This window comes from Crassostrea angulata, chromosome 3 (genome assembly GCF_025612915.1).
Source record: "Crassostrea angulata isolate pt1a10 chromosome 3, ASM2561291v2, whole genome shotgun sequence".
Classification (NCBI taxonomy): domain Eukaryota; kingdom Metazoa; phylum Mollusca; class Bivalvia; order Ostreida; family Ostreidae; genus Magallana; species Magallana angulata.
In genome coordinates this window covers 50,354,509-50,370,095 of record NC_069113.1, presented here as the reverse complement: position 1 = coordinate 50,370,095, position 15,587 = coordinate 50,354,509, and the positions used below count along the sequence as shown (strand labels likewise).

Below are 15,587 nucleotides of genomic sequence, written 5' to 3'. Positions count from 1 at the left end.
TGGAATTACACGTGCTGCGTTTGCTAGTAAATAGTAAGATCCATACAAAAACTATTCTAAGGAAAGCTATACTCGTATCCTGAGGAGAGAGAATATTAAGTTTCGATTTTCCTGTGTAGGTCATGCATTTAAATTATCTACAGCCAAGATTCAACCGAAATGGTTAGAAATTCAGATATTTTGATTATTTCATAGCGTAATCCCAAATTTCTTTTTCTTGGAATTGTGCATGCCTAAGACAATTCTCTCACGTTACATTGATGGAAACAAACTGAAAGAAAAAGCTTCATAGAAATGTCGGTTATAGTATAAACGTCAGACTCTACAAGTCAGATAATATCAACGTATGGTTGGAACTTGCATTGTCTCTGGGTATTGTTCCAGCATTTATCACACGTGCTCGTAAGATGGAGGACCGACTGCAATTTATATCACATATTTAAGATGAAGTCTTTTCAAAACACAATTTCTGTGTGAACTGATGTAGACATGAAACTAAAAGTGGACATTACCACATGTGATCAATCATAGGTACTCCAGATGAAAACAAGACGGGATTATATTTTTCGCGATATGAACATGTTTATCTATGTAATGCTATAAAACGTATTCTGATTGTGGATGAATATTTACAAGACTACTTTATTCTTGTGGACTTAATATTATTCATTCCTGTTCAGAATTTCACGCCACTACACAAAAATTTGTAATGCTATGTTAACAGTAAGATTATATGTGGTTATCTTGCGCAAGTTACTAATAGCATATTCAAACGTACGTTTATGTAACATTTACACACTATTCATCTAAATGTTAATTAAGGTACTATGCCACATCATCAGCACGTGCACATTACTGACATTCTTTTTATCAGTTATATGGAAGAAATTCAAAGCGTTAGATAGAATGCTGACATAAATATAGCATAAATTTTGAAGGAAACCCCTAACAAGCTATATATAGCTTATTTCAAAGTTTATTTATGTAATTAATGAATCGGCAAAATGACCATTTTGTGCTTTCAAAATCTCGTATAAGAAAACTTATTAACTTTTTATATTCAACGATAGTAAAGCTTTACACACTCTTTTATTCCTTTGCCTCTCCAAAAAAGCTCATGATCGAAAATTTAAAAGGCATTCGTACATAACCATTACTTTCATGAAATGCAATCGACCTGTCGTTATTTTCCCTAACAAGAGCAAACACGAGTTGTCCGTCCTTGGTCATTTTTTCCGCCAGGGTTCTTGTGACGACACTTCCGAATTTACTTCTCCGGTATTCCGGTTCTACATGTAACGCTCCTACGGCGCCATATTCATGCTGAACTTCCCAGGCCACGGGGCGTCCGTCCTCGGTTTCAATTGATACTGATGGGAAATGAGTGATTTGGTAATTGGTCCACTTTTCTGGCGAATTTATAAAAGGCCATGATTTGTGTACAATCTCCGTATGACGTCCATTTAGTTCAGATATTTTGAATCCGTCTGGAATTGTTCTGAAATTTAAAAAGTTTTAATAAACGCTTTGTTTTAATTCGCTGTTTTAGGAAACAGAGCAATGCAAAATGACTTAAACACAACTTTGCTTCCATCGCCACTCTAGAAAAACCATAGATAACCTTTAAGTCCGCAGCAGTTGCCAGGTAAACAAAATAAATGGCGGACTCATTCTCACAAACTTCATTGTTCATATACAAATTTTAAGAAACCTTACAATGAGGTAAATTTGACATGCTCTGGTTAAGCGTGCGCTAGATACTGAAATTTAAATAAAAAAAATTAAATACTTATCAAACACGTCATTTCCAAAACACCAATTTCATTAGTTATTACTATGCATACAAATGTTACTAACTTCACTAAACGAAACTTCCGTTTTAGAGCACGCATTTTTTTAACATATCGTTAACTTACTGAGACTTTTTTTTTGTTATTCTACTGTAACGCGAGAAAATAAAATTATAGATTAAAGAAAAACACATGGATATCAACTCGTTTAAAGGTATATGTGGCGTATTTGGAGTAAAATTTTTGACATGAGTTTGAGTAAAAATATACATCGTTCTTCTTATAATTAGACGTTTCACAAACTCTAGGCCCATAAAACATGTTCTTTAGTTATTTGTCTCTAAACTTTGCTACACGTCTGATGAATATTAATGTGATCCGCCATTTGTAACGCCACTGCGCATGAGTGCGGGAAAACCTAGCATTGAAATCACGATGGAAGAACAGTTTGTTTACATATTAGAATCACGTTTTTTATGTCTTAAATTAGATATTTCTTATTTCTATGATACCTGAAGCATTATTATTCCGTTATTCATTAATGTAGAACGATATAAATTGCTAATTATGTGCAGGCACGTAGCATCAGGGGGGGCCAGGGGGGGCCTGGCCCCCCCACTTTTTCTTGCAGCAACAAATTTTTTAAAATTTACATATAAAAATTTGAATTATCATGGAGTTGGCCCCCCCCCACTTTTTTGGGAGTACGTAAACAAATTGGTATGAAAATAAGGAAACGAGGATTGAAATTGAAGTATTGAAGAAATATACTACTTCAGCCCCCCCCCCCCCCCCCCCCCCCCCCGGATTAAGATTTTGAAGATTTTGGAAAAGTTGAAATTTCTTTTTTTTTTTTTTTTTGCTTGTCAAGATTTTTTGGATGAGTCTGGCCCCCCCCCCCCCCACTTTCAAAAACGATGCTACGTGCCTGATGTGTAATAAAGATGAAACACGATTTTATCATCAACGACACGGTAAAATGAGTGAACACCCCTCCCCCTCTCCCTGAGGGATGCATGTACTGAGAGTGTTTATTTATTCTTTATTTAAAATTCCTCTACTTGTGGTTAATAACATATAAAGTAAAGACATGGAACACATGGAGTACATTGTACGTGCGAACAGCTGACCAACCTGACTAGCAAAACCCCTACAACTTCATGATAAACTAAGTTTAATTCGGCTTAAATTCCTATTCCATTATTCTACATGGTCTCCGATGACTATCTTCCCTTTGTTCCTATCCGCTTGTCAGTTTGTCTCTTTTTCGTTCTTTGCCAAATCTGTCAAACTTAACGATATATCTATCTTTCCCCAATTCGCCATTGTTGTTGTGATAGACTGAGCGTGGTATCACGTGACAGATTTAAGGCGGGGTTTATTCAAATGCTGGATTTATTATCGACTCCACAATAATTATAAAAATTAGTTATCTATTTCTATATCTTTTTAACCCGAATGATATAAACTGCGTAAATTATTGTGAAGATATATCTTTATATACTTATTTGAATAAATAAATCAATCAAATATTTCTTAGCATGGAAAAATAAGCCACATATACCTTTAAAAATGCAATTCAAAGTTGTCAGTTTTATGAGAGATTTAAAGTATAGCAGCCTCTTTATATTTTCCGATGATATTTTATTACTCTTAGGCTAAGTTAGTCTTAAATCATGTAAATTCTAACCACCTAGCAAGAGTTAGCCGATATATTTCAAAATCATGGTATTGATGTATATGTAATTATGAACCACACGAGTCAAATAAACGTTCCTCGGGGAAGAATACAACTGTCATTTAGCCTGACGATCATAACAACCACTGTTTCATTCTTCTTCATAATTACATTTACTTAAGATTTTACTCGTTTATGAACTACTGTATATTATATTTTAATATTAATGGTATTTTGAGGAGGTGTTTGGAACTGATGGCAGTAAACCCAACTTATAGGAGCATTCTATGGTACGTATTATTGTCAGTCTTTGGGTTTGATTTATTATTGATATACAGTTGATAGGATACATGCTTACATAGGAACAATATTTTCAGCAGGCAGTGTATAAATTATGGCATCGGCGTAGTCTCGTCGGTAAGGGCAGCTTTTTGCTGATTGGTGTAAATGGATGAGGGCGTCCATGTCGTCAGAGGTACACCCTACACAGCATTAATGTTCATTCATCAACAGCAAACACTTTATACACGTGCACCTCTTGGCATTTTATTTCTTTCAAAGTAAACAAACTCATTTAAATTGAATTTTCAATATTATAAAGATAGATCAATTCAACAGCCCCCCCCCCCCCGAATTCATCATTGAAAAATATGCAAATTAACATCACCAACGATAGAGAGAGGTAGGGATGTCTCTCTGGAGGCGAACTGAAACACAGTATCCAGGTGTGAAGCAAATTCAGGTCCTTTGCAGAAACACACAGAAAACAACCAAGTCTCTCTCATCTGCAGATAATCATGATAAATATATCTAAATTGCGTTGAAATTTCAAGATAATATTTTCGATCACATACATATAGTATTCAATTTTTCATTTATGTTACTGCCAATACTGCAATTAGTTTTATCTTTGTATGCTGTGATGTCATCGGTTTTTGAGCTCAGCATTTTTGTGTGTGGAGCTCGTGAATTTTTAGTTTGAGGTTGGCTCATGACTATACAAATTTTGTACCGATTTTTCACTGGTGGAAACTACTTTAAATCGGTAAGTGTATATCATTAGAATATTTGGTAAATGCGTATCTTATGACTAGATGAATAAGATTATATAACTGTATCTTGATCAGAAATTAGATGAACTTGCTAGTATGAATTATTGAGTGTTTTGAATTGGTTTATTTACAATATTTTTTAATTTTTTGTAGTTAATCTTCTTACGTCTTACATCTATCATCTAACGTCTAAAGACTACGTCTATCGTCAACATATAATGTCATCTATATGTTACAATGTTATATCAAAAGTTTAAAATCAAAAATTTCTTAACTTATCTCTCACAATCTAGATTTTCATAGATAGGCTTAGAAATGTTTGATTTTTTAAGGAATGAATTCAATATTTTTTAGTTTTATACGAAATAAAATGGTTTGGGGCAGTTATAAAAACGCGTAAACTGCCCCAAACCATTTTATATCGAATACAACTAATAAATATTGCATTCATTGCTTATAATTTATTTATTTGCTATTAATTGTAGATAAAAACAGTCATTTGACCTTTAAAATGACATCAACTTGTACCAAACTCAAACATAACGTCAGGCGGATTAATGCTTTTTTGACGTTAGTCTTACTACGACGTAGGCAACATTCTTTATACAATATAAAATAATTTTTTAGCCAATCAGAAAGCGCGTTACAACCAGAATGAAATTATAAACTTATAATGTAACATACACTTTATATACCATCCATTCATTTATAATCAACCTGTGTTTTGTCACCGTCCCAAATAAAGACGCATTTTAGAGATGACAGTTTCGTTTTCACTGGCCAATACAACATTCAGTAGGATTAATACTTGATATTAAAAATTTGTAAAATCTCGGTTTACAAATCCGACTTTGATAAGGTAAAAGTAATATTGGCCATAAAGTGAGAGGGCAGGGACTGTTATATAATGTTTATCACAAAAGTGTGGCTTGATAGAACTGTTGATCGAGAGACACACCTGTCTATCCAAAATAACAAGAACAGAAAAGTCCGGCCAACTGTCCACCAACACCATCTTCTCTGTCAACAGGTGCTTCCTCCTCATCAACCGAAAATGGACCAGTCCCTTCAATACAAAATGATGTCAATTTCTTATATTGATAATGGCACAACAACGTTTTATAAACCTTTTTATTTAAGGAATAAGGAATCATTCTTTGAGTATTATGAGGTGATAATTTTGGTCGGGGCGTGATCAAATCCAATAAAGCCCGAATGGCTTTATGATAGATTTGATCACGTCCAGACCGAAATCATCACCTCATAATACTCAAAGAATGATCCTTATAAATTATATTTATATAATCTTAAGCCATCGTACGGTTTAATATTCAAAAATAAATAAGCAAACCCCGCTGGCGCCTCAATTTGGCGTCATTTGAAGTTATGGGTTATATAGTACAATATTGATACGTGGTGTAATCACAGACAAAGACACTGGAAAATGTAAATATAATTTTATACAAGTCAAGCTTTTTAGTTTTTACATAACTGTATGTTCAGAGTACACTGTATGAAGGTTTATGTGCCGTTATGTAACCCTGTATATAGTTACGTAACTATGGATCTGATAACAACATGTATTATCTAGTGTGTAAGGAAAATCCTATCCACACATTTTTTATCAATGATCATGACTTTGAATAACAAATCGTTTATATAATGAATGTAACCGGACAGAAAGCAAATACATTTTAACTCCTCTACTAAGGAACAACTTCAAGGGCATTATGAAAACATATATTTAGCAACACAATCAGTTCACCGTAATTAGATGTAATGAAACATTAATGATAAATACATCTTTAAAAAAAGAAGATTACTAAAATTACATGTATAATTATATGAAGAAGTTGTAGATTGACACGTCTATTAATTAAGTTTGAATATAAATTCATGAGCTATGCTTCAAAAGTTCAACAAAGCAATGTAATGATGAAGGAGTTTATAAATGATAGGAAATGAAATAAGATAAGCATAAACATTAATTTCCCTTAAAGTAAATGTTTAAAGTTCCTTTGAGTATTTCACTGAATTAGCGTCTATATCGTATACGAGGAAATCGTCATATTGTTGCGCGGTTTTAATGAATTAGACCAATTTAATGAACATATAATAAGATTTACTGAAAAGTATGAGTGCCACATTGACACTTTTTAAATCTTTTTTTAAATTATTTTACTTTCCATACTTAAATGTGTATGTAAAATGTATATCTTAATGTGTAGAATTTTCACATTCAATTAATCTGTGAATTTTACACATGAATCTGTAAATTCTTTGTTTTTATATGTATTATTAACACATTAATCTGTATAGTTTACACATTAAACTGTATAGTTTACAATTTAATCTGTAAAATTCCCTCTTTTATATGTAAATTAGGAAAGTGGTCAATATTCCGCTAATAAACTTTAATACAAATTAGATATTTATCAAATTGATGTAATAATTCAGTTACAAATCGTCTAATTAGTGAAGACCCCCCGCCCCCGAAAAAACCCACCAAAAACATAACATTTTTGCAGATATATGGAACGTATCAACCTAGTCTTTAAGTGTCATATTGTAATATTGTCAGATTTGATTTATATAGCCTATAATTTATCAATTCCATCATTGCAATATGACAGAAAACGCAACAAAATATATATGTTTGATAAAAAACCCTCCCGATACTCAGTCGTTTTTGGCGTATCATATCTACAAGCACGTTTCCTTTGAATAAGTGTTTATTCGATCTCTGAAGATAGGACTTTTGTAGGAGCCAGTACGGGCTAAAGTGAAACTAATAAAACATACATACGCAAATGGACAAAGGCATTTCTTTCTCTAGCTTCTGATCAAGGTCATCATACTCTTCAGGGAGAACTTCTCGGACAGCCATTGTGTTAGCCTAGCTTCAATTTTTGAAATGCATTTATCTGGAATGTATGGCACGCCGAGCACATATGGACGGCAGATAGGGTAATAAAAAGGTAAAGTTGTTTTTGTGAAAAATTGATTACAAAATTGAATCAACAGACCGTTGCACAGTAAGCAGTGATGCATGGAAACTCTCCATAATGGCAACAATACTCCGAAAGGTTCTGACGGTAATTCAGGTAATTTCTATTTTGAAAGTTAATTACCTTTAATTCATTTTAAATTTTTTTAAATGAAATTTCTGTAAGGATTTAAAAACATCGATATTGGTGTTGCCTCCGCCTCTTACATTTGTGTCCGTAATATAATGCTGAAGTCTTTTAAACACAATATATACATGTGTATATTCTGTCTGAAGCAAACTTATGATACTTTAAAAACGGACAATACCATATGTTATTGTCCAACGGATTCCAAAGATAAAAATTATACTTTTTTTGCGATCTGAAAATTTGACACATGATGCATATGCATGTATCTATTAAATAAATGTTCAGATTGTGGTTGATAGTTTTCGAGAATACTCTCTTTGAAAGTATTTACAAATCAACATTTTGAACAATAATAAGCATCATACGCAAATCAAAGTACTGAAGTACTGACGGGAGTTGATTTTATCGATTGTTATTTATTTTAAAATCAACGTTAGTTATTTTGCGTGGCAAGTAAATTCCTATAAGTATTTGAATTACGCACATTTTTATAATCTGAATCCTACAAGAATTTCGTGAAAAACAAATATCAATCATGATGTGTAATATTCAAAGAATTCTTACATCAAACTACGTATTAGTAATCGAAATAGTTAAGAGAAATTGTATGTATCCAAGCAAAATTGAACTCTACTCTCGTTCAACCAGACTCTCAGCTGTATCCGTTAATCTCCGACAAGCAAGAGAGACTCTCAATCGCAACTTCTCGGGCCTTTCCGGTAGACTCGGAAACACGAATGTATTACCGAAGCGTCCATGACACCCCCCCCCTTTTTTTTTTTATAAAACTTGATGTAAATACATCACATTTTACGATCTGTTCATTAAAGTAAATGATATATCATAAAATATAACACAGAAGCGACTTATAAGGCTATCTAGCCGATACCTATTTTAATGGAAAGCGACTCCATTTTGTATAAAATTCTAACATCCGGTAATATTAATACTTTACGAAATCCTACAAGAATTTCGTGAAAAACAAATATCAATCATGATGTGTAATATTCAAAGAATTCTTACATCAAACCACGTATTAGTAATCGAAATAGTTAAGAGAAATTGTATGTATCCAAGCAAAATTGAACTCTACTCTCGTTCAACCAGACTCTCAGCTGTATCCGTTAATCTCCGACAAGCAAGAGAGACTCTCAATCGCAACTTCTCGGGCCTTTCCGGTAGACTCGGAAATACGAATGTATTACCGAAGCGTCCATGACACCCCCCCCCCTTTTTTTTTTTTTTTTATAAAACTTGATATAAATACAACACATTTTACGATCTGTTCATTAAAGTAAATGATATATCATAAAATATAAAACAGAAGCGACTTATAAGGCTATCTAGCCGATACCTATTTTAATGGAAAGCGACTCCATTTTGTATAAAATTCTAACATCCGGTAATGTTAATACTTCCGAGCCTGCCGGAAAGGCCCGAGAAGTTGCGATTGAAGAGACTCTATATATGCTTGTCGGAGATTTACGGAGACAGCCGAGCGTCTGGTTGAACGAGACCTTATTGAACTCTGGCGTAGGAATACATAAAATGTACGACTTCCAAAAAAATATCTAAATTGTTCGTACCATTTAAAATCTGACTTTTTACAAGGTACCTATAAATGAGTTTTCTTGAAGAACAATGCTTAAGAACTCATTACATCGAAGTTATTGATAATAACTAAATGTTGTCAGCGGTGTTGATTTGTCCTTAGGTTCAAACACTGTTTCACTTTCGGTTTGTCTGAGTAACTGTATAGGAGAGTTGATTAAAATCAACTCCCCAAAATCAAACATCCAAGGCATTTTTGAGTGCATTCCAATACAGCCTTTTTAACATAATTGACTATCCTGAGTATGTAAATTCAGTCGTTAAGGGTTTTCAAACAAATAAAATTATAACACTTCCAATGAATCATATCTAGAATCATATGCTATATAAACATGAATACAACAAATTCCCTTTCCAAGTCAGACTTGAAGTATAATAAAACACTTGAAGGATATCAGTTGTACATTCCGTGCGCAGGTTTTTGCTAAGATATTTAAGCATACACATTTCGTATTTCTATGATGTATACAACATTGCAATTAAATGACTGAATTTACTTTCAAATAAGATAATCATAAGTGCAGGCATTAAAGATGTATTCATTCATTTATGCAGAAGCAATTTATAGTACAAAAATATTTGAACCAATGATATACTATACATTTTGGGTTCTTGAATAAGAAAAATTACATTATATTTTATTTCGTATACACAAAAAGTAGACTTTACATTTCCTTTTTTTCCATCGCTTCCAAAGAAAATCCAATGCGCGAAAACTTAAAAGGCATGCGTACAAATCCATTTTTCAAATGCCATCGAGATGGGGTTACTTTCCTCAACTATAGCAAACACGAGTTGTCCGTCCTTGGTCATTTTTTCCGCTAAGGTTCTTGTGACGATACTCCCTAGTTTACTTCTCCGGTATTCTGGTTCTACGTGTAACCCTCCTAAGGCGCCGTATTCATACTGAAGTTCCCAGGCCACGGGGCGTTCGTCCTCTGTTTCGATCAATACTGATGGTAAATGAGTGATTTGGTAATTGGTCCACTTTCTTTGGTTGGAAAAGGCCATGACTTGTGTACAATCTCCGTATGACGTCCACTTAATTCAGATATTTTGAATCCGTCTGGAACTGCTCTGAAAAAAAAATGATATATATAATCTTGTGCAAATTATAAAAAAAGATTTAAATGCAAATCATTTAAAGCTTGAAAAGTTAAGACCTGATATTGAATACACTAGAATGCATTTGAAATATTTTATCGCATATATGCTACATTAATCGACCTATCATTGTCACATCTTTGGATGAAAGAATATAACTCAGGTGATGGCTACTCCAAAGAATTAAAGCTAATTAAAAGAATACTTGAATGAAAGTAAAGTGAGCAAACAACTAAATAAGTATGGAAATGATGTTTATAAATAAGATATCAATGAATAATGTCCCGATATATAGAGATAACCGGACCGTAAAACAGAAAATAAAACAGAAATGCTCCTCAGAACATTACATAACCAAAGCACATGCAAATCAAATAACTCTAGCCTTTTAATCGTCACTAAAACCAAATGTGTACAATTACGATTTATTAAACAAATTTAAACCGTCTTTACAGAAATCTTCATAATTTTGATTTGCAAAAGCTTGTTTTCTCCTTTCTTTTCTTAAACATCTTGGAGAAAATATTGAATGCTTGTTGCTTTCTCTTGTCACAAAGGACATGTCATCGTAAGAATGACTTAGCCTTGATGTTATGTGTGTGTTCTATTTGGCATTAAAATGCCAGTCACTTCAGTCTCCTGATTTGGATACCTGTAGGTGAAATTTGCCCGTGATCATGTATGATTATATTGCATTTGATGATATTGTGGAGTATTTACAAAATTATTATTTTTTTAGAAAAATTAATGTTAGAAAATAGATTTTACAAAGGAATATGGTTAAAACGGGCATGTCTGTTTGATGTATAATTTATAATAATGTCATAAAGAGACTTAATCATGTATAATTTAGTACTTAATTGTTCAACTTGTGTGTGAGTGGTGTGGTTTAAATGAATGGTATACATGTATTGGAAATAAAAAAAAATAGTAATAAAAAAATATTTGCCAGTGGGAATACATTGTAATTTTACAATCACCATTATCAGAATAAGATATTTAAAAATTGCTCTTCTAGTTAATCCTGAATTACATTAACATTGTCAAAGGCGTTTATGGAATCTGAGTACATGTATGTTTGAATGGGGGAAAATTAAAAGGCGTGATCTCTTTATAGTCAGTTATCGTATTTTTGATAAATCTAGACATGTCTAAGCTAGATAGTTGAAATAAATGCTTTTTTTTAATTATCTAAATGCAACTCCCAATTGTAGACAAAGAACTAAAATGAACCGAGTTGATGAAAACTAACACAAATGAATTGTAGAAATACAAATAGGTGTGAAACATGCAATGAATATGATGTTGAACGTTTTCTCGCAATTCGATTTGATCCCTCGCATCGCCCGGCACTATAATAAATAGTGCCTGTTAGGGAAGTAACAGTTGAAATTGACATCCCCGAGGAAACTATTATAAACCAACGCAAAGCGGAGATTGACAATGGTTTTCAGGAGGTGTCAATTACAACTGTTATCCTCCAGGAACGTAGCACCGGGGGGGGGGGGGGGGGAGAGGGGGGGGCTGCCCCCCGCCCCCCCCCCCTTTTTCTCACAGCAACTTTTTTTTTAAAATTAACATAAAAAAATTGAATCATCATGGAGTTGCCCCCTTTTTTGGGAACAAGTAAAAAATTGATATGAAAATAAGGAAATTAGGATTGAAATTGAAGTTACATAGTACGCCAGCCCCCCCCCCCCCCCGGATTAGGATTTTGAAGAGTTTGGAAAATTCCTAATTTCCTTCCCACTTTCAAAAACGATGCTACGTGCCTGTCCTTACAAACAGGCAAAATTTATTTTATTAAAGTGAATGTCTTAAATTTAAAGAAGACTTTACTGTTTTTATTTTTGATTTGCATTATTTCAAACGCAAAACTGACTTCTTTTGGAATGGCGTAAATTCTACGGCGAACTGTACGCGCATAATTTACGCGCATGTAACAATTTGTTATGTTACCTGATGCCCATTGTGTTGCTAACGCTGAGGGTAATAGAACGGATTATTAAATGCGTTTAAACCTATTAGATTTCAGTATAATAAAATTAAATGGTGCAAATGCTACTCGTAAACGGTTTACCAAAATATAGTTAGGTGATTTTTCTGGTTTGTAACATATATCGGAGCATTTTAAGAGTTTTTGAGTAGGGTTTATAGTAACTCATAATGAAAATTGACACAACCAAAACCTAATATTTTATTTGTACGTGCTTTGAGTTATTGCTTTTGATAATTCCACAGATAAAGATCAATGCTTACACAGGAACGATGTTTACAGCGGGCAGTATATATACAAAGAGATCGGTACGCATTCGTCGAAAAGAGCAGCTATTCGCTGATTGGTTGAAATTGATGAGGGCGTCCATGACTTCAGAGCAACATCCTACACATAATCCAATGTTCACTCATCAACAGAATACACCATACACTTTTTGTTATAATGAAAAAAAAAACACATATAAATAAAACTTTTCAATAACATCAAAATATTACGACACCAATGACTTTGTTTTTCCTCAAATAATAATTGAAATTTAAACTAGCTTAGAGTTGTTACCAACAATGTGCAGAAACGGATATGTCTCTCTTCAGGCAAACTCAAGAATAGTCTTCAGGTTAGATGCAAATTTCGGACCTTTGCAGAAACCCACAGATATCCAAGTCTCTCTGGTCTACCGATAAATATTTTATATATACTGTAAGCTATTGTGTTTGCACCTGAATGGCGCTGTTAAAGAATTCGTGTCATTATACATTGTTTTTTCTTTATCATTGGATATTTCAAATTTATAAAAAACGGTTTAAAAATTTCTCTTTAGGTAAAACTGCTGTTGTCCAATGAAATAAGAAAAGAATGTTTTATGTAAAGGATAACATTGTGTTTGTAAGCAAGTCACACCGGTCTATCCACGATAAGTAAGGCAGAGAAGTCCGGCCAACTGTCCACCAACACCATCTTCTCTCTCAACAGGTGCTTCCTCCTCATCAACCGGAAATGGACCAGTCCCTTCAATAAAAAAAACAATGGCATTTTTCTCTACATTAGTCAGTACAATATGAGGAAAATCCGTGGATTGAATGGTACAACCTATAGAAAACCCAATCTAATTATGATATCAGTCGCTGCAAATGTAACTACTTATCCACCTAGTAATAATACTATAATTGGTCATACTAGCTAGTGTTTCAACGACTCTTCCGTGTTTATTATAATATTATCTGGCGTGGTTATCTTTCGCAAAAATTCTTTAATTTTACATCGTCCATTTGAACTTGATTTTTTTTAATTTTAATTAATTTACAACTATTCTTTAGACGAAGATAAAAAGATACGTTTCCTTTACCTTCGCAAGACCAAAGGTTTTTTATGGGTTTAAAATCTAGAAACCTTTAATTATAATAATGAGAAATACATAGCAAAAGTCTTACTTTGGAGAACTTCATTTTTACCCTACAAAATCTCTACAATTCAAACAGGGTTTTGCACTAGATCCACTGGAATGGTGATGTCTGGGTTGTTTACACGACATGTTGTATTCACTTTAAATCTACTGTTTATTTTAACTTAAACATTGTTTAGTTGGCAATCCGTATACATGTAGGTTATTCTAGCACACCTTTTTTTCTAATTTACATATGACGTCATTTTTATTTGTCAACCCATAACAATCCGACAACTCTGTTAGAAATTCAACCAAACCGGAAGCATTAATGATATCTAGCAAATGCCCTGGTCAATGGTTGCAACCGCTGGTGAACATCAATTCATCGTTCCTAACCTTTTGAGAGTTAGATGAATGTGCTTATTTTACATAATTAAAACATTATTGGATGAAATATAAAACTTTAGTTCAGTTTATTGTCAAGTTATTACTGATCTGATAACATGTTCCAATAATCGTGTAATAAAATCACTAGTCACAACATCTGTATCTTCGTTTTAAAGTCTACTCTAATTTTTTTTAACGTTCATGACTTTGAATAACGCTCCGTAATATTTTTTTTATTCCATCCACAACATCTTCTTTATCAAAGTTAGTTGTATTACGTTTATAACTTTAGATAACACATTATATTTCCAGCAAAAGTGAATGAAGTCGATCTAAATTAGATGATCTATACAATTTTCTCTGAACTAGAACCAAAAGCAATAGTAGAACTACATGTGTATATATGAAGTAGTCGAAAAAGGACAATCTGATTTAAATGATGATTTAAATGACTATGAATATAATTTGACATTGATCAAGTACATATTATATATATCCGATAAAAAAATGTTGGTCGAGCAAAGAATACCACAAACTAAAACTTTGTTAAGACGAAGGCTGACCAAAATGATGATGAAACTTAAATTATACAAACATGACTTAGATTTTGAGTGTCACGTTGTACGTGTCTTAAAATATTGCAATGTGAAAATGGGATGGAACTTATGTTTCATAAAAAGAAGCAAATATAATCCAAATGTTCAATCTATTAAGGCATACTGTTACTTAGAAGAATCATTGGACACGTTTCCTCTAAGTGCATTTCTTATCCAATCGATATTTTAACAAAAGTATTTTCAAAAAGCTAAGTGTATACTAAAATAAAATAAAACAAACCTACATGAATAGACAGAGGCAGTTCTTTCCTTAGCTTCTGATCAAGTTCATCATACTCTTCAGGGAGAACTTCACGGACAGCCATAGTGTACAAAATATGAAGATTATTTGCTGTAAGACTTTGTAAATGTATGGTACGCCAAATATATATGGGCGACGGAAAGGGTAAAAAAATGTTTTTCTTTTTGAAATGGAAAACTTCAATTAATCTAGTTTTAAAAAACGTTAAATTAACATACCGTTGCTTTATAAGTATCAATTCGTGCAAATCAATTTATCATTTAATTTATACAGGGAAATAATAGCCCCATATTATTTTCGCCCCTTTTTGCCCTCCTTGTCAGCGGACAAAATTAAAACTAAGCGAATTCCAATTTGAAATTATCTCTCTTTAAACACAAGTGTAAATGGGCGAATTTAAGACGGGGATGAAACTATTTGCAAGTGTAGTGAGAGAAAATTACACGAAACTAACCCTATTATCAGTATTTTAAAAAGTATTATTAATAGTTTGAAGCTTGTTGGCGTTCCGTGAGAAGACATTAGAAAGGCAGCAATCAATTTCAGAGTAGAAAACAATACCCCACATTCAAACTGAATACTGTAAA

General features: G+C 33.0%; 1 protein-coding gene and 1 pseudogene across 1 annotated transcript; both read right to left on the bottom strand.

Moving 5' to 3' along the window:
- Nucleotides 1-37: 37 nt before the first annotated feature.
- Nucleotides 38-7,468, bottom strand: LOC128178256 (glycine N-acyltransferase-like protein 3). The gene is made up of 5 exons (XM_052845351.1): nucleotides 7,327-7,468; nucleotides 5,479-5,586; nucleotides 4,136-4,253; nucleotides 3,827-3,950; nucleotides 38-1,498 (listed from the first exon to the last, which is right to left on the bottom strand). Exons 1-5 carry the CDS (start codon nucleotides 7,405-7,407, stop codon nucleotides 1,090-1,092), a joined length of 840 nt encoding a protein of 279 aa, XP_052701311.1. The 5' UTR covers nucleotides 7,408-7,468; the 3' UTR covers nucleotides 38-1,089.
- Nucleotides 7,469-9,840: 2,372 nt separating this feature from the next.
- On the bottom strand, nucleotides 9,841-15,064 carry LOC128178261 (glycine N-acyltransferase-like; annotated as a pseudogene).
- Between the last annotated feature and the right edge of the window lie 523 nt (nucleotides 15,065-15,587).